Here is a 19,505-nt window from a genome sequence, read left to right on the forward strand (position 1 = left end):
CAGTAGGTGTACCTATAGTCCGCCACAGCTCGAGAATACTATAACAGCTGGCCTCTCCAGGATTGACGACCTCTCTGGCGCAGTGGTTTTTTTTTTAAATGACATTTTTACTTGTTGCTATTTAGGTACATTGCAACATCTTTCCCTATATCTAGTTTTTTTTTACCAAGGTCCGGTTCATTTTCTGGCGCAGTGGTAAGCAGTAAGCACTGTTGTCTTATTAGTGGGAGGTCCCGGGTTCGATTCCAGGCAGCGGCTTAGTATTTTATAATTTCTCTGGTCTGGTCTGGTTGAAGGCTTCGGCCGTGGCTAGTTACCACCCTACCGGCAAAGCCGTGCCGCCAAGCGATTTAGCGTTCCGGTACGAGGCCGTGTAGAAACCAAAGGGGTGTGGCCCACATCCCTTTGGTTTCTCGGTGGTGGTGAATAGGTGAAGATCTAGCCTACACCTAATAATTTATCTCTGTTTTCTTGCGTAATTCTCGGCTTTAATTATTCAGAAATATCTAATGGCCTGCTTAATGCATAAGTGTTATGCTAATTGTATTGGTAGGTACAAGACACAATTTTATAACTAAGTGCTTACCTAGTTGCAAGACTTGCTTGAGTACCTATTAAGTTATGATTTCAAGGATTATTAAGTAGGTATCGTTTAGAGCCAACGTAGACGACAACGGACTAAGTAGGTAATAGGTACCTACTGTCAACGGAGGACAATATAGAGATGGACTACAATATCATAGTCCATCTCCGTCCTATCACACGGCACGACGTCACAGGCTGTCAGCAGCACCACACAAGAGTCAGTCAGATAAGGCCAAAATAAAACCAGTACCTAAGTATAAATATTTTGACAAACAACAAAAGTATAGTACGCGACAGGTCGAGATGGCAATCGGGGTATGAGGTGGAGAGACGCCCCGCACACCTGCACAGGTTAGCGCAGGGGCTGTGCGGGTGTGCGAGACGTTCTCACCCCGATTGTCATGTCGACCTGTCGCGTACTACAGGTTCCCCAGGGACTCTTCAGAGAATGCCTGGGCAATCGCGATGTGCAGGCATTTCGAACTGTGAAATAATTTTAAGTTATACTTACGTTTAAAAACAATCTCCTGTATTCTCTCCTTGATGCCACACATCAGACAACTCTGTTTTAAACAGCTAATAGCACCTTTTAACACAAAATCACTTAAACTAGTACAAAATCATTCATAATTCAACATAATCAATATTATCTATCGAAAACTTTTATGCTAAAATGATCACTTTCATAGTTTTAAGTCTGTAATTAATTAAAACTTTCAAGCTGAATTTCATACAACTTATCACATCTAATCAGCTTATCATATTATTGTGTATGGTTTACAATCCCCATGCATTAGAAAACATCGCGTGAATTTCGTAAATGGAATGTAAACTTTTTTCGACAGCGACGTGTTTAGGCAAAGGTAGCTGCGAACTGGCGACTTGGCGAATGGCAGCTCGCAGCAGTGGCTCACCGCCTACATACAGCCTGCCGCCTGCTGAGATCATGAAGTTGTTTCCAGTGTCATTTACACTTGTGCGCAACTCCTAACTACTAAATAACTGCAATCTATGCTAATGGGCGCCAGTCATAGATTTCAATGGTAAATTGACTATGTTTGTGGTGTAAAACATTGTTAAATAACAATTATCTACTAAACAGATAATTAATAGAGTAGGTACATTTTTTAATCCCAGTCTTTTCAGAGATTCACATTTTTTTAATAAGGCTCATGGGCTCAATATAGGGTTACAATAGTAAAAATTTATTTATTGAAACATCACGAATAATAAAAATACACAATAATATTAATATAATAAATGAAGAATAACATGAGTAAGAATTTTCAGTCACTAGTAGGGCGGTGACCTAATAATATAATAAAAGATTCCGACGAATTGAGAACCTCCTCCTTTTTTGAAGTCGGTTAATTATTATGTTTAGTAAAGGACAAAAGTGCTAGGTATAAAGATGGAGCAGAGGTCGCTACACGGCGTCGTTGTCGGTGCCCCCAGCGCTGGGCGTGGGCATGTGGTGGAAGAGCATGGCCTTCTTGTCATAGCCGCAGCGGAACAGGTTCCACGCCAGGTCTTCCGGTGCGTCGCCGGGCTGCGAGGCGCAGCTTTCCAATACCTGGATAAATTAATCATTTTAAACCTATTAAACATCGACAAACGACGAGTAAGTATAAACTAAGTACTTAAGGGCCATTCTTCTTATTCTTTGGGGGTATGCAGGTTCTTGAATACCCTGCTGCGCGATTGCGGGAGAATGACAGCTACAATGTCACGATCGCAATCATCTCTGATTGGTTAACGCTCGCTCACTATTGGCTACAATGCATTGTTGCAACAAGAATCGCACAAATTCAGCTAATCAGAACAATTGAGATTGTAATAATGATTGATGCAGGTTTTAGACAATCGCCCTGCACGTATCACTTCAACCGTCCCCGATCCATTGTGATCGCCTCCACTTCACAGTTCCTTGTCTAAACCTGTGACTGCCAGATACAGCAGAACTTTTTAACCGGAATTGAAGTAGCATCCTCAGGAAATACGATGTGTTTCCTTAGGTGGATGCTACGTTTATGAATTACTGTACATGTGTTTTAGGCCACAGTAACCAAGGACCATTAAAAAAGGACACCAGTAGAGTATACATCACCAACCAGTCGAGAGACAAGCACGTGAGTTTAGTCGTCCGATATTTTACTAAAAGTAATTAAGATTTGCTTCCTCAGGACAGAGTTCTCGACCCCTGGGAACCCTGGTCATGTATAACACCCATCTACAGAAAAATACCTGCAACTAAGTATTACAAGCTTACTTTGGTAGTGTTCCTCCCGTCAGCGCGTGCGGCCATTTTTCCCAACACAGCATTCTTCTGCAGCTTGCCGTCCTTGCTGATGAGCTTGCACTTGAGCAGCACGCAGTACACATGCTTCCTCAGCCTGGGCTCGTCCACCAGCTCGCCGCGCAGCAGGCTCTGCAGCAGCTTGGGCTCCACTCGCGACTGCGGGAGGCAAGCTTGCGAGTGCGCGCGGAACATCGCCTTCTCCTCTTTGCCAAGCATCTGTTCAATATTGGAAACTAATGAAACTAAACAATGGACACAGACAGAGTTTTCAGTTAAACATTGTTGAGTTGAGTTAAACATTGGAAACAAATGAAACTAAACAATGGACACAGACTGAGTTTTCAGCGGTGTCAAGACTGGGTGTCGTTAAATCACCAAATAAGCTTAAAATAATTAGTCAAGTTCTAATTGTAACAAATGATTATCTTAGTTAAATATAACTAATATTTCCTAGCTTGTTGTACTCAAAATAATATAAATACTTAACTGAGAGTATTTTTATTTATACTTAGAACTACTTTTTGAATAGCCATAATATGATAGGTAGGTATATATTATCACAATTTAACATATAGGTACTCACCACACAGTTTTTACATTCCGGTGCTGCCTGGAACAGATAAATTGGTCATTAGAATCAAAACATAATAGGTAGGTACCTACTTATTATAAGTTGAAGTCAAAAATCGTGCATGGAGACGTTTTTACACGGAAACAGATATCAGATACCATTGAATTTAATTTAGGTATAAGAAGAAAAAGATCAACTGCTGCTTCCTATACTCATCCTTAGCATTTTAGCAACAAGAATAACACCTACATATCGTCCCTTGACCACAGAACACCTTAAAAGTCGTCTTTTGTCACGAGATAGGTATACTCATAGAATAGCTGCCAACTATCGCCTAGGTACCTGGTAGGCGGCAAACAGCGCGACAAGGAGCCAGGGCAGCATCATGTGTCTTCTCGGTGACAGCAGGTACAGCGGCAAGAGAAGCAGCACAGCAGCCAGCGGCACCCGCAGCAACGCCGACAGAAGCACTCGCGCGCACACCGCCCGCCTCTGCGCTTTATGCGCTCGCGCATAGTCGCCTGCTGTGAACTCACACCGGTGGAGCACTACCGCAGGAAATGTGCGTGCGTGGATCGAGTTCGCTTCGAGTTTTGATTTTGTTTGTGATAGCTTAAAAAAGAATATCGAGCCAGTCTCACTTTGTCATGTGCTATTTAAACTGCTGCACAACAGAAAAGCTATATAAATGGGCCCAATCTGGCTCTGATATACGACTACTACCTATATCTGGCATATTATATAAAAAAAGCATGGCTTTTATTCGACCCCTTCGTGCTGTCTGGGCTACCTATACAGTATAGTCCGCGACAGATCGAGATGGCAATCAGGGAGGGAACGCCCCGCACAACCGCACAGCCCCTGCGCTAACCCGGTACGGGGGAACGCGGGTGACGTGCGGGTGTGCGGGGCGTTCCCCCGCCTCATACCTTCATTGCAATTATAGGCGCTAGTTTTCATCTAAATAAATATAAAACGAAAAGTTGACTGACTGACTGACTGATTTGACTGATCTATCTTAAACTATTGCGCACGAACATCTTATACTACTGGACGAAGGGCTGAAAGGCAGATATGAAGTTTGTGTAAACCACGCGGACGAAGTCGCGGGCACAAGCTAGTGATTTAATAAAATGGAGAGGTCCATTTTTTTTACCTCGATTATGTCGATAATATGGCAATCGGGGTCTGAGGCGGGCGGACGCGCCGCACACCCGCACTGTCTCACACTGGGTCAGCGTGGGGGATGTGCGGGTGTGCGGGGCGTCCCCACGAAAGTGTGTTTGTTTGTTGGTTTGTCCTTCAATCACATCGCACGGCGCAACGGATTAACGTGATTTTTTTGCATGGGTATACTTAGATAAAGACATTTATCCCGGAAAATCAAAGTTCCCACGGGATTTTTAAAAAACCTAATTCAATCGAGTTGTTCAGTGGAGTTCTTAGTAGACCCCGCTTGTAAGCGGACGGACAGAGGCGCGTTGTTTTGTAAACACACGACGGAGGTGACCACTCACCACCACACACCGCTTTACAAATATTCACAACAACTCTTCCTGTGTACGGTTTATCATCCTCCAACTATAACAAAAAACATCATCATCATCATCATGATCAACCCATCGCCGGCTCACTACAGAGCACAGGTCTCCTCTCAGAGTGAGAAGGATTTTGGCCATAGACCACCCTGGCCAAGTGCGGATTGGTAGACTTCACACACCTTTGAGAACATTATGGAGAACTCTCAGGCATGCAGGTTTCCTCACGATGTTTTCCTTCACCGTTAAAGCAAGTGATAGGTATATTTTAATTACGTAAAACGCACACAGCTCCGAAAAGTTAGAGGTGCGTGCCCAGGATCGAACCCCCGACCTACGATCAGAAGGCGGACGTCCTAACCACTAGGCTATCACAGCTTAATCAATCATTTTTCATTAATCCATACTACTTAGGTAGGTAATGTTAATGCGAAAGTCTGTCTGTCTGTTAGATGCTCACGACGCATCTGTTTTACCGATTTTGACAGAGATAGCTTGCATCCCGGGGAAGGACATACCTATTAGGCTACTAATAAGTACGTATAGGCTTTTTGTCCCGGAAAATGGGAGTTTCTCACGGCCCACGGGATTCTGAAATACTTAAATCCGCACGGGAGAAGTCGCTTCATCAGAATACTAATGAAACAGGAGAAAAAGGCTGCTTAAGAATCAACATAGTTACCTACAGCGTCGGATTAGTCAACAGCTTACTGCACCGCTGCGTCTAGAAACTGGTCTAAGTCGGTATTCAGTAGGTAGATAAGGTAAAAGTTGTTTTTAGGTACTTAGTTATTTACCTATTCAGTATTTTTTCACAAATTTTTTTCAGTTTTCGTAATGTACTTAGTCAGAAATTGCATAAGTAGGTACGCGTCTTAGCATTTCCTTGAACATCTAATTTGATATCTGAAACAAAATCAATATTCAAAGAAGGATGTACCTACAGCTGCTGAATAGGATGGTTTTTTATTTATTTATAGACTTGCGCTTGGCTGAATTCAGACCTGCTGACAAGTGACGATGCAGCCTAAGATGTAGTGCGCTTGCCTAGAAGATACATATTCACTCTTGACTTAAAGGTACCCATATCAAAAGTGGAGGGGAAAACTGATGCCGGAAGGGCGTTCCATGTTCTAGCGGTTGGGATTAGAAACGAGGAAGCAAATCTCTTCGTACGCGTCCGTGGAATTTCAACTATGTACGGATGTAGACCTTGAGTCTTGACGATGCCTTGCGGTACGATGGTAGAAAGGTGAAGGAGCTGTGCGATGTACTCAGGAACGCTACGTTACCTAGTTCCTCCTTCGTCATACAGAACAGCGAGAACCCGTGAACGTTGGTCGACATCACTAACCGTACGAAACGTTTTTGCTACGAACCGCTAAGGTGTGGGTGGAATACCATTCCGGCGTCCGTGTTTCCTGCCAACTATAACTTCAGTGCCTTTAAAGAAGAGTGAATAGGTCCATCTTCTAGTCGAGCCACTACTCGGTGAGTCGAGCCACTACACGGTGAGTCGAGCCACTACACGGTGAGTCGAGCCACTACTCGGTGAGTCGAGCCACTACTCGGTGAGTCGAGCCACTACACGGTGAGTCGAGCCACTACACGGTGAGTCGAGCCACTACACGGTGAGTCGAGCCACTACTCGGTGAGTCGAGCCACTACACGGTGAGTCGAGCCACTACACGGTGAGTCGAGCCACTACACGGTGAGTCGAGCCACTACTCGGTGAGTCGAGCCACTACTCGGTGAGTCGAGCCACTACACGGTGAGTCGAGCCACTACACGGTGAGTCGAGCCACTACACGGTGAGTCGAGCCACTACACGGTGAGTCGAGCCACTACTCGGTGAGTCGAGCCACTACTCGGTGAGTCGAGCCACTACTCGGTGAGTCGAGCCACTACACGGTGAGTCGAGCCACTACTCGGTGAGTCGAGCCACTACTCGGTGAGTCGAGCCACTACTCGGTGAGTCGAGCCACTACTCGGTGAGTCGAGCCACTACTCGGTGAGTCGAGCCACTACTCGGTGAGTCGAGCCACTACTCGGTGAGTCGAGCCACTACTCGGTGAGTCGAGCCACTACTCGGTGAGTCGAGCCACTACTCGGTGAGTCGAGCCACTACTCGGTGAGTCGAGCCACTACTCGGTGAGTCGAGCCACTACTCGGTGAGTCGAGCCACTACTCGGTGAGTCGAGCCACTACTCGGTGAGTCGAGCCACTACTCGGTGAGTCGAGCCACTACTCGGTGAGTCGAGCCACTACTCGGTGAGTCGAGCCACTACTCGGTGAGTCGAGCCACTACTCGGTGAGTCGAGCCACTACTCGGTGACTCGAGCCACTACTCGGTGAGTCGCGCCACTACTCGGTGAGTCGAGCCACTACTCGGTGAGTCGAGCCACTACTCGGTGAGTCGAGCCACTACTCGGTGAGTCGAGCCACTACTCGGTGAGTCGAGCCACTACTCGGTGAGTCGAGCCACTACTCGGTGACTCGAGCCACTACTCGGTGAGTCGAGCCACTACTCGGTTAGTCGAGCCACTACTCGGTGAGTCGAGCCAAGCGCGCTCCAACCTCATCATTGCTATTCATTATTAGCAATTATTATAAAGCTGTGATTGCCTAGTGGTTAGGACGTCCGCCTTCTAATCGGAGGTCGGAGTTCGATCCCGAAACCCTTCTCACTCTGAGAGGAGACCCGTTCTCTGTAGTGAGCCGGCGAAGGGTTGATCATGATGTTGATGAATTATATTGTCGTCAAGCGTAATCCTATCTCGCAATGAAAAAAGTTTTCAGCCTCAGTGTTGAGGTGCAGAGGCTGACTTGTCTGTTGGATGCACGCGCTGCATGCACACGCTGGTGGGCGGGCGCGGCGAGCGCGCGGGGCACGCGCGCTGCAGCACGCACGGCGCCGCCAGCAGCGCCAGCAGCGTGCTCAGCGCCAGCTGCACCCACATCCTCCACCAGCCGCCTGTAACGACCAGCCGGCTTTACCTAGGAGTGTAGCGCACGCGGCCGCTGGATCTTAGGGAGCGCCGCGAGCGACGCCTCCATAGGCCGCCTCATAATTCGGTTTCGGATTCGGTTAAAACCTTGATGACCCCTAAGACTTGAATCTCCTGTTCGGAGGGTATGGGATTCGATTCCGGGCTCCCTCTCTACCTATCAGAGTTATGCGAGTTTAAGCAAGTGAAATAAAATATCCTGAGGAGACTTGCTTGCCTGAGAGTTTTCTATAATGTGTTCAAAGCTGTGTATGAGGTCTGCCATCCCACACTGGAGGCAGCCTAAAACGTTCTCATTGTGAGAGGATCTTCCTGCTTAGTATTGGGTTAGGTTGGCAATGGGTTGATCATGATGATGATGATAAGATTCTCTAATTATTGATGCCCCTGCAGGGAACTGACCCTGACAAGTAATATATAAGACAATGCCTGACACCCGCTAGGCGATCACGTCTGGCGATACTAAGTTAGAAGACGTGAACTTACCGTTCTAAATATTACCTACTTTTCAAGTTGAATGTTCTGAAATACTTTATATCCAGGTACTCATAATGGATATTGTTGTTGTTGATTATTAGCCAGTCAGAACACAATGGGTAATTTCAAAAATCATACAAAAATAACCTAAACTCTAAATTATAAGGTTCGTCAACGTTATGATAATAACATTGAGTTTTTCTCTATGGTGCAGTTACCAAAAAGTTTTGATTTTAGGAACTCGCTTTTAGAAAAAGCCTTGAGGTGTCGTTGAACACCCGACAGAAGCAATGCTACACAGATATGAGGTGCACAGATATGATATGAGGTTTTGTCGCCGCGACACTGCACGGCAGAGGATCTCGGCTTCACTACAGCACTTAGAATGCTGAAGCATCCCCGACGGCTGCCGAAGCATTCCAAGGCATGCAGAGGCATTCCCAGACTGCCGTCAAAGCATGTCTAAGCATACTGCAGTTATTTTTGTACCTTTTTTTTTATTCAGATACAAGTTAGCCCTTGACTGCAATCTCACCTGATGGTAAGTGATGATGCAGTCTAAGATGATAGCGGGCTAACCTGGAAGGGGTATGGCAGTTTTTATTAAACCCATACCCCTTTGGTTTCTACACGGCATCGTACCGGAACGCTAAATCGCTTGGCGGTACGGCTTTGCCGGTAGGGTGGTAACTAGCCACGGCCGAAGCCTCCCACCAGACCAGACCAGAAATTTAGAAATTATAAAATTCCAAACCCCTGCCAGGAATCGAACCCAGGACCTCCCACTAATAAGACCACAGCGCTCACCACTGCGCCAGGGAGGTCGTCGTACCTATCATGTCTATGACTCTACCTCTCACTCACACCTTTATGACGTTTTGTCGGTCTCAACGACAGGGACAACGCTCTACAAATCTGCTATCACCTTCTAAGGGTCGAAGTACATTACTTTCGGCCGCGTACCGTACAACCTATCGTACCTTTGGTACTATTTAAGTTATATTTCTAGTTTGTACTCGTCGTGTCATATGACAATCTCTTGCAGTGTCGTGGGGCAGGCCCTTACCCTTTAGTCATTTAACTAGGTAGGCATCACTCGAGGGGGTAAACCAATTTTTGTTTTGACTAACGCTTTTTATACTCAGCCAGGAGGAACGATGAAATCTTTTTAAAATATTATGTGCCTCTGTATTTTCAACCGAACAGCTCCCAAAATTGTGATTTTAGAAATGGTTTCTACGAAACTACGGGGTACCTTTTCCAAAAAAAAACTTCCACCAGCAATTAGGAGATGGGGTTTAAAAAATTATAAAACAAAAATATCTACTGTAAATAGTTATTTATTTATGTACAATTTCATTTAAAGTACATACAAGAATTCACAAAAAACTTTAAATAAATGAGATAACATAATGTACAACAGTACAAAATCCTACAACTATAAACTACAATACAACTATAAACTATAGGTAGTAGGTATACACACCTACAATTCAATCATTATAACGTACTTCGTTCGAGTATTTTATTTATATAGTACACGTCACAAAGGTGTTCGGTGATATTGCTGCTCTTTATAGTGGAGGACTAAGCTCACCTGGTGGTGAGTGATGATGCAGTCTAATGGCATTCGATAAGTAACTTAGCATGCTTTTTAATGTCAAAATTATACGTTTTTTAAAAATTGATTTAACTAGATAATGTGGCTAATTCCTTTGTACACAATCTCTAAACTAAACTAAAATATCACGTCTAAATCTATTGCTATCCCTTTCATAATGTTGCTTGCGGAAAAGGAAAGCACTAGATTTAGACCTGTTAATTTAGTTTAGTTTAGAGATTGTGTACTAGAGAATCGGCCCCATTGATTAATTATTAATTTCGACTGTAAGGTATAAGTAGCAATAAGCGGAACACATAAATTTTGACGAATAGACAGTCGTTGGGGTCCCAAGGTGCTGAAATGTCGACCTCGCACCGACTGCTGGCGGAGCTTGGCGGCGCGGCTTTGCCGATAAGGTGATAATTAGCCACGGCCGAAGCTTCCCACCGAAACAGACCCGAGCCAATTTAGAAATTAATTATAATTTGTCAAATTGTCCCTGCCGGGTTCGAACCCGGGTCCTCCTACTTGCAAGACCCCTTGCACCTGGAACAACTTCAAAAGTAAACCACTGGGAAGTTTTTGTTTTTGAGAGGAGAATAATATTAATCTTATATTCTAGTAAACTGGCCATTCGAGCCTTACGAGATGCTGAGTCGAAAACGAGCAAAGGTATTTTTACAGTTTAACTGTAAAAATATCAAACTTGACAGCTCTTACAATAAGTTTGTCAACAAAAAATGGTTATCTTAACAGTTCTTCTTAAAATAACTGTCAAAGTCAGATCCGAGTGTATAATGCTAACAGGCACGACCTGAAGTTCCTGCTAACTTCACTCACAAATGTTCTAACTTTACTCACAAATGTTCTAACTTTACTCACAAATGTTCTAACTTTACTCACAAATGTTCTAACTTTACTCAAAAATGTTCTTACTTCACTCACAAATGTACTAACTTTACTCAAAAATGTTCTAACTTTACTCACAAATGTTCTAACTTTACTCAAAAATGTTCTTACTTCACTCACAAATGTGCTAACTTTACTCATAAATGTTCTAACTTTACTCAAAAATGTTCTAACTTCACTCACAAATATTCTAACTTTACTAACAAATGTTCTAACTTTACTATATTTTTACGTATTCGGATCGGATGAGTGCGTAATCGCTGTAAGGCATAGGGCGTTAAGCTGTCACTGTTAGATTTTTTGTTTTTATAAAACAAAGAATAATTAAATTTATGGTAACAATAAATTAATGGTTTGTAGAAATAAAAGGTTCATATTAATATGAAAACGATAGCAATCCTTACATTATAATAAAGTCTAGATATTAAATAATAAATACAATTTTTATTATGTTATAGTTTTGTGCCTTTAAGACTTAATCTTTTATTCATAACTATAGTTTATTTATTTATTCAGATACAAGTTAGCCCTCGACTACAATATCACCTGGTGGTAAGTGATGATGCAGTCTAAGGCAGAAGCGGGCTAACCTGGAAGGGGTATGGCTGTTTTTATTAAACTTACACCCCTTTGGTTTCTACACGGCATCGTACCGGAACGCGAACTTGCTTGGCGGCACGACTATCCGGTAGGGCCAGCTAGCCACGGCCGAAGCCTCCCACCAGTTTAATGAATCAGTACCAATTACACTTATTTACAAAGTAACACTACATAATGTATTTAATATCAATAGTGGACATTATTTTCGAGACATTAAAAAACCATTGTTTTACTACAAGGGCTAATTGCACAATATGATCCACAGCTACACACAAGACTTATATCGATGGCTTAGTATTGTTTAACTTATACATTAACTGTATTGAAATTAGCTACTTTTAAGCCATCTATTTATACAACTATTATGGCTAAATCGTAGTTTGCTTTGATTTTTTGCAATTCATTCTTTCTTCCAGTAAAAATTCAGTGAATTAAATGCTATGAAACATATTGCTTAATAAATTCACAGAATTGTATTTAAACTAAAGTGTTTGTGGTAAAACCGAAATAGTTTTAACCTAGTGTTTTTAGTTTTTTTTTTTGTGTTGGTGTAGTGCGGGGGGGGGGAGGGGTGACGGCTAGGCGGGCTAGGCGGGCTAGGCGGGCTGGGCGGGCGGCTTCTGCTTGCGCGTCCGGCAGCGCACGCGCAGCAGCACGGCCGCGAAAACCAGCACGATGCCCAGCGCGCCCGGCGCCGAGATCGCGTGCCCGAACACCGCGCACGACACCAGGATCGACACCGCCTGCCCGCACACAAACAAAGACTTAGCAAACAACATACACACAGCTGACTTTGTTGGGCTATTCTCAGACCTGGGCGCGTTTGGAACCCTCGTAGCTTTAGTTTTAAACATAAATAAATAAATAAAGGGACGGAAACGAATGGAAAAGGATGGAGGAGGCCTATGCCCGAAAATGGGCGTTCCAATTGCAATGACATTACAAGACGTTATTTATAATTTAAAAAAAAAAAAAAAAAAAAACACTAAAACAGAACATAAATAGAAATAGGTACATTGAAATTATGAATATAAGAAATTTTGACATAAGTACTATAAATACATCAACACTATTAAAAACTAAATATTGACTACTTGAATTGACATTAAAATAAAATATTAAATAATAAGAATAATATTATAGACTGATTAATATTGTAATACCGGCTTTATCTTTAACTATTCTTGTGTTTACTATAGTCATATTTTGTCATGAATTGTACAAATAAAAATGCTTGTACCTAATGAACTATAAAAATTAATGTAACTTTTGAATTATCGATTGGAAATAAAGGCTTTATTTATTTATTTATTTATTTTATCTATACTAATATTATAAATGCGAAAGTGTGTCTGACTGTCCGTCTGTCTGTCAGTCTGCAAGGCCTTCCACACACCACCGTCTTGCGGCGCCTCACTCGTCCTCTGTCCACTTAGTAGGGAGTCTTCCAACGCTGTGCTCTCAGACTCAGAGTGATAAACCCTTCTCATCCTGAGAGGAGACCCGGGCTCAGTAGTGGGCCGGTAAGGATTGTGTGTGATACTCGTCTACAATTTCCAGTGCAGAGCTCTCAACATCAATGCTTATGCATTACACATGATTTTCGTCCTTCGCCTATAGTATGGATTCACTTGTATTTATGTACTTAGGATTTCCTGGTGTTTAAGGCACGGATGTGGCGCGGGATTACCTGTCTCAGCGTCATGATGATGGTGAACACCACGGGCCCGAACCGCGCGATGGTGCGGTAGATGAGCAGCTGCCCCAGCGCCGAGCTGACGGACAGCAGCGCGCAGTCCGATACGAACATCGGGTTCTGCACAACAACATTTTATTATTTTAATAAACAATTTTTTGTAAGTTTTCTTTTAAAGATATCCCTTGAGCCGCCATCTTACCCAGCCAGGCTGGTGTACACGGCGACACCCTGCCGCCTTACCGCGGGTCCTCGCTGCTCTGTGGTAGAACGGCGAAGGAGGAACGAGGCTGTGTTACCTGCAGCAGGCGCGGCGTGGCCGAGGGCCTGGCGCGCAGCAGCGCCGCAGCGGTGAGCGCGCACGAGCACAGGTTGACGGCGCACAGCATCTGCAGCGGCTGCAGCGAGTGGCGCCGGAACAGCGCGCCCTGCCACGATGACGTGAAGCTGTCGCACCACATGTACAGCGCCAGCAGGCAGATGCCAGACGCTGATGTGGCGCCCCACGCTGCAAAACACACAAACCGCCACGCTATAAATACACAAACAGTCACGCTATAAAATACACAAACAGCCACGCTATAAAATAAACAAACAGCCACTCTATAAAATACACAAACAGCCACTCTATAAAATACACAAACAGTCACGCTATAAAATAAACAAACAGTCACGCTATAAAATAAACAAACAGCCACGCTATAAAATAAACAAACAGCCACGCTATAAAATACACAAACAGCCACGCTATAAAATAAACAAACAGCCACGCTATAAAATATACAAAGAGTCGCGCTATAAAATACACAAACAGCCACGCTATAAAATAAACAAACATCCACTCTATAAAATACACAAAGAGTCACGCTATAAAATAAACAAACAGCCACGCTATAAAATACAATACATACAGGCGGGTTGGTCCTGACTGCCGAACATGAACAGCATCATGCCCACAGATATGAGAAGCGCAGTGCCATACTCGTACGGCTCGTACTTGTTGCGCGAGATCAGTTTGCCCATCAGCATCACCGGGATCACTTTACATGATTTTGATAGCACCTGCCGACATTATTATATTATAGTATAGATAGAGGCCATTTACTTTCACAACTATACGTGATATGGGTGGGGGCGGGCGTGTCTATCACCTGTGTGGGGAAGCTGACGTACTTCAGGGCCTCGTACTGGCACCAGGCGCTGATGATATTGGTGAGCGAGCAGTAGGAGAACTTGTAGAGCGGCGCGGCGATCACTTGCTGCCGAGTGCACAGCAGCCTCGTCAGAGCTATGAGGAAGCCCAGGAGACGGTTGATGAACACCAGGAACTGGGAGTCGTTGAACCGCAGGAACGTGCCGTCTGGCATCGCGTAGTTCTGGCGACAAATTGATTTTATTAGTAACCAGCTCTCTTAGCACCAAACATGTGATTATAATAATATTGCTACAATACTACGTAAAGAAGCGACTCTCGCTCCACCCCGCTTTATCGTCCCCTGCAACGTGATGGCACTGCTGGATGAATGAATGAATTAATGATTTACTTATTCAATAAAATGCAGGTAATTAGGTGTTGAATGTCTGAGCTTGAGCTGAGCTTTACGCTGGCTTGAGGCCAGTTCGTGACGTCATCGCTTCAAGTGACGTACCATTAAATTTTTTGAGTCGTCCTTTTAATGATTCTTCAAGTCAGTTTAACGCACGAGACCTCTCGTTCAGAAGGCGTGTTTAGTCACCTGTGTCATGATCTTCTCTTGCAGCAGGCCCCACACCAGGTAGGCGCCCATGAGGCCGGTGAAGCAGAAGGCCAGCTCCAGCCCCTCGCGCTGCGGACTCTCCTCCACCTTGGCCGGCTTCACCGCCTCGGGGATGCGGTCGTGCTCCGAGAAACATGCGAACAGCGCGCGGGAAACCCACGTCTGATTAGCTGCGAACAAACCATGTATAAGTAACAAGTGTGCTTGCTTAGAAACTATATTTATGGCAGTACTATAGTGCGCGGTAAACAACTCGGACCTGAAGCAGTGTAGTGGGAGAAAGTTGACGAATCCGGAAAGCGAAAGTCGACGTGTCAACCAATCGTGCACCGGCCATTCGCCAGCCAATGGCGTCAATACTCAAGTTGTTTGCCGGCTACTGTACCACTCTTATAAGTCTCATCACCAAAAATCGTTAGCGCGGAAAAGCGCAACTTAAAGCCGACTAAAACAGAATACAATGAAATATAAAAACAATGAAATATAAATACAGACCTTAATGCTTGACGTTAAGATTTTCAACACAAGAACAACAGAGATTCATGCTACTCGTTCATAATTTGCGCGTTCAAATTAACGGTAACACCGCGGCCGCATAAATTCCGGACGACGGACGACGGACGTCGCAGTCAGCGCTGCACGATAGATACTCGGTCTGCGTGATGGATGGCTACAACTCTTCTCATTGTGAGAGGACATCAGTGTTCAATAGTGGACCGGAAAGTGCATGGTTTGATGATGATGATGATATGATTTAGAAGAAACTAGCTGATGCCCGCGACTTGGATTTAGGTTTTTAAAAATACCCGTGGGAACTCTTTGATTTTCCGGGATAAAACCCACACACACACTACATCACTCTCCAGGTCTTAAACTAGGTATACCCATGCAAAAAAATCACGTCGATCCGTTGCTCCGTTGCGACGTGATTGAAGGACAAACCAATAAACCAACAAACTAACACACATTCGCATTTATAATAGAAGTGATATAATGTACTTTTTGTTCAAGCGAGGCTCACATAAAGTAACGCTTTGACGCGAAATGACTAATAGGTATGATATTTATTGACGTTGTTGAAAATTATACATTAACAGTTTATTATATTGTTATCAAATTATTTCTCTTTGATATGTTACGAAATGCAGCAATATCCGCGTCTAATAAATTGGCTTAAGTACCCCTTTGCCGGTGACGCCGTGCCGCCCAATCTCTCGCTCGCAAACATAATATATTGCCTATTTTTATAATTTTTTGCTCTATTTTCTTAGTTATCTATATATTTTCATATAAGGAAATCTGACTGACTGATTGACTGACTGATCTATCAAGGCACAGCTGAAACTACTTTACGGATCGGACTGAAATTTGGCATGCAGATAGCGTAGGCATCCGCTAAGGATTTTTAAAAATACAACTTCTGAGGGGGTAAAATAGGGCTTTGAAATGTGTGTAGTCCACGCTAACAAAGTCGCGGGAATAAGCTAGTTTCATATAAGTAGTAGCCAGATAAAGATAAAGCAAAACTAGCACACTAAAACCTATCTCACATGATTTAGTACATTGATTGATGCCTGGATTATAGACAAGCATCAAGTAGCTGAACATTGAGCAGACAAGGCACATGTTGTCTTGTTATCAGTATAGGTAATGTTTACATGGTACATGGTACATGGTACAACCAGATAACTCTACTGCTATTGATTAATGGCCAATTCCTTATCAACAGTTGTTATCAGCATCATAAAATTGATGGACGTCTCTAAAATTGCGGTCATTTTTGAACAACTTATGTCATTGAATTATACTAAGTAACATTTTAAGGTTCCGTACCTCAAAAGGTAAAAAGGAACTCTAATAGGATCACTTTGTTGTCTGTCTGTCTGTCTGTCTGTCAAGAAACCTACAGGGTACTTCCCGTTGACCTAGGATCATGAAATTTGGCAGGTAGGTAGGTCTTATAGCACACATAAGGGAAAAATTGGAAAACCGTGAATTTGTGGTTACATCACAAAAAAATGTGGTCATGAACAAATAAATTTTTTTTTATAAAATAAAAAAATAGAAATTTAAACTTCATTGTAAATGAAATTGAAATTCAATTAACTTTTACATCTTTTGCATAAATAATAATAAAATATCATTGAGAAACTTTACAAGGCTGTTTTTTACACATTTATGAATAAGGCAGTTTCACAAAGATAGTATTATTTTTGGACAGAGACTTATTCAGTAGTCAATTACTTACTTATTTTGTCAAAGTAGTTGGTCCTTTCCAAGTATTTGTACAAAACGTAACATGGCACTAACACTGTCGAGTATCCAAACAGATTTAACAATAATCTGAAAACCCTGAAACAAAAGAATAATGAATTAGCAGACTTGCGGGAGGGTGTCTGACATAATATCAATGTACAGTGCCTAGCTTTTGTGAGTGAGAGTTGCATTTTATTCCACACAATCAATGAGATTGGATGGGATTTAAGCTAAATATACAAAAAGGAAAAGGTGACTGACTGATCTATTTACGCACAGCTCAAACTACTGAACGGATCGGGCTGAAATTTGGCATGCAGATAGCTATTATGACATAGGCATCCACTAAGAAAGGATTTTTGAAAATTCAACCCCTATGGGGGTGAAACAGGGTTTCGAAATTTGTGTAGTCCACGCAGACGAAGTTGCGAGCATAAGCTAGTAACCTATATCTACATTAACAAAGTCACAGGCATTATCTAGTATTATTATAAATGCAAAGGCAATCTGTTACCTTTTTACAGCTCATCATACATGCATCATGGGAGAAGAGGACAGAATTTTTTACAAAACCTAAATCCACACAGGCCACGTCATGGGCATCATTTCTTTGGCACAGAGATAGCTTTCATTTCCCTTTTATTAATAAACAAAGTGATCCTATAAGGGTTCTGTTTTCCTTTTGAGGTACGGAACCCTAAAAAAAGGAGAGTGGAGACAGACATAGGCTACTTTGTCAAATCAAAGGGTTCCCACAGGGTTTTTAACAACCTAAATGTACAGATGAAGTTACCATCACCATCTCATTTTGGTCCTTACATTAAGAAAACTTTTTATCCCTTGCAATACAGGTATTTGTTAGTGCAGAGGGTAGGAAACTTGTTCTTGTAATTAAGTTATTTAAATCTGAATTTAGTTCAATATGTACATTTAAAATTCTAAATGTAACCTAGATTTAGATTACATATTATTGGATTTTAGTGCCTAAATTAAGAAAACTTTTGTATCCCTGGCTACCTTCTGCAACACAGGTATTTATAGGAAGCTTGTACTTGTATTTAAGGTCAATAAATTTTTATTATTAAATATATATACATAGAAATAGAATGAAGTACATACCAGGAATACTCAGAGTCAGACAGGGTGCCGGCTTGCTCGTACGCAGCCAGCAGCTCGTGGTAGAACTGACCCAGCACCAGCACTCCCAGCACACACAGCACCAGCACCAACCTGCACACACACACACACACATACAGTATATTTCAATATACAATTAAGTGCATAAATATTCTACAATAATAAATATTTAAACAATAAAGTTTTACTTAAATCAGCTATTCACACATATTCTGTGGGAATAATAAAAACTAGTACTTCTGTAACCTCAACTATAATCAATTTCATCAAAAGCATACATAGATAACTTGCATCCTGGTGAATATCCTTGCATTTTATCTTAGAAAAACACAGTTTTAGGAGATTAAAAAATTTACAACCAACCTGTAAGTAGTTTTAAGTTTATGAACATTACTGTGTGGTAACAGTAAGTAAATAGCTAAATTTACCGCTATAAAACATACAATGGACAACATTTAGTGCAATATAGCAAACTTTTTTAACACAAAACTTTCACTTACCCAATTATAATCTTCGAGCGCATTGTAATATTATTATAATTATTCAGTTCTTTATCAGATCTTGGCTATAATACTGATTAATATGGATTGTAGGTATGCACAAAACCGAAATAAATCTAAGTTGTGAATTATTCTATAGAGACTATAAGGAGAGCTAATCCGAAACAATGCACTTTACAAGGTTAACTATTATACGAGTAGACACGCATGAGATTGAAATTGATTGGAGTACCATTGCTATATATTTTAAACTTAAAATAAATTCGTTTTTTCATAAAATATGTAAAAATACCAAAACATCCCGTCGGCGTCACATGTTTAAATGTCAATGTCAACTTGACCACTGAACTTGACTGACAGTTTTTTATCTTAACTGCACATTTTTACCGGCCAATCTCTTCTCCTTCAATCTACTTGAGACTGGCAAAGTGCATTGTGCTGACATGGCACTGGAAAAAGCCATATATTAAGAGAAGAAGAAGAAGAAGTAACACTAACTTGACAGTTGAAGACAAACATTAACATTTTTTTAGCAGGCAAAGCTATCTGGATGCTAGGCTTTTGAGAGT

At 42.4% G+C, this 19,505-nt stretch overlaps 3 protein-coding genes across 7 annotated transcripts in view; all 3 read right to left on the bottom strand.

Annotated features, from left to right (window-relative positions):
* The window catches only part of LOC117992434 (uncharacterized), a 29,567-nt gene extending 28,149 nt beyond the window's left edge, over nt 1-1,418 (bottom strand). The window contains exon 1 of the mRNA XM_069505901.1: nt 1,097-1,418. Within this exon, the coding sequence (XP_069362002.1) occupies nt 1,097-1,139 (43 nt within the window). The 5' untranslated portion in view covers nt 1,140-1,418. The remainder of the gene's footprint in view (nt 1-1,096) is intronic.
* A 332-nt stretch (nt 1,419-1,750) lies between these two features.
* LOC117992441 (B2 protein-like) lies at nt 1,751-3,971 on the bottom strand. The gene is made up of 4 exons (XM_034980138.2): nt 3,798-3,971; nt 3,468-3,494; nt 2,855-3,100; nt 1,751-2,158 (listed from the first exon to the last, which is right to left on the bottom strand). The coding sequence occupies exons 1-4, from the start codon at nt 3,840-3,842 to the stop codon at nt 2,012-2,014; spliced, it is 465 nt and encodes a 154-aa protein (XP_034836029.1). The 5' UTR covers nt 3,843-3,971; the 3' UTR covers nt 1,751-2,011.
* A 6,376-nt stretch (nt 3,972-10,347) lies between these two features.
* Nucleotides 10,348-19,278, bottom strand: sll (adenosine 3'-phospho 5'-phosphosulfate transporter 1). Of its 5 annotated transcripts, none has more exons than XR_011238006.1 (10): nt 18,937-19,264; nt 18,419-18,529; nt 17,292-17,395; nt 15,023-15,213; nt 14,438-14,662; nt 14,198-14,348; nt 13,586-13,794; nt 13,281-13,406; nt 11,035-12,333; nt 10,348-10,928 (listed from the first exon to the last, which is right to left on the bottom strand). XR_011238006.1 is itself a non-coding variant. In XM_069505911.1 (9 exons), exons 1-9 carry the CDS (start codon nt 19,234-19,236, stop codon nt 12,187-12,189), a joined length of 1,272 nt encoding a protein of 423 aa, XP_069362012.1. In that variant the 5' UTR covers nt 19,237-19,278; the 3' UTR covers nt 10,348-12,186. The 5 variants fall into 5 exon arrangements, 3 of the variants coding, with proteins under 3 accessions (XP_069362012.1, XP_034836026.1, XP_069362013.1); XR_011238005.1 differs by having other exon boundaries at nt 10,348-10,932; nt 10,997-12,333; XM_069505911.1 differs by having other exon boundaries at nt 10,348-12,333; nt 19,229-19,278.
* Between the last annotated feature and the right edge of the window lie 227 nt (nt 19,279-19,505).

This window comes from Maniola hyperantus, chromosome 21 (assembly GCF_902806685.2).
Source record: "Maniola hyperantus chromosome 21, iAphHyp1.2, whole genome shotgun sequence".
NCBI classification, from domain to species: domain Eukaryota; kingdom Metazoa; phylum Arthropoda; class Insecta; order Lepidoptera; family Nymphalidae; genus Maniola; species Maniola hyperantus.

What these genes read in the sequence shown, in the direction of transcription:
- LOC117992441 (XM_034980138.2), bottom strand. Translation starts at nt 3,842, where the DNA reads ATGATGCTGCCCTGGCTCCTTGTCGCGCTGTTTGCCGCCTACCAG. An exon ending in CGGAATGTAAAAACTGTGTG is followed by an intron (nt 3,101 to 3,467) that starts GTGAGTACCTAT and finishes AATATTGAACAG; the next exon opens with ATGCTTGGCAAAGAGGAGAA. An exon ending in ACGGGAGGAACACTACCAAA is followed by an intron (nt 2,159 to 2,854) that starts GTAAGCTTGTAA and finishes TAATTTATCCAG; the next exon opens with GTATTGGAAAGCTGCGCCTC.
- sll (XM_034980135.2), bottom strand. Translation starts at nt 18,959, where the DNA reads ATGCGCTCGAAGATTATAATTGG. An exon ending in CCACGCCGCGCCTGCTGCAG is followed by an intron (nt 13,407 to 13,585) that starts GTAACACAGCCT and finishes GTTGTTGTGCAG; the next exon opens with AACCCGATGTTCGTATCGGA. An exon ending in TCATCATGACGCTGAGACAG is followed by an intron (nt 12,334 to 13,280) that starts GTAATCCCGCGC and finishes GTGTGCGGGCAG; the next exon opens with GCGGTGTCGATCCTGGTGTC.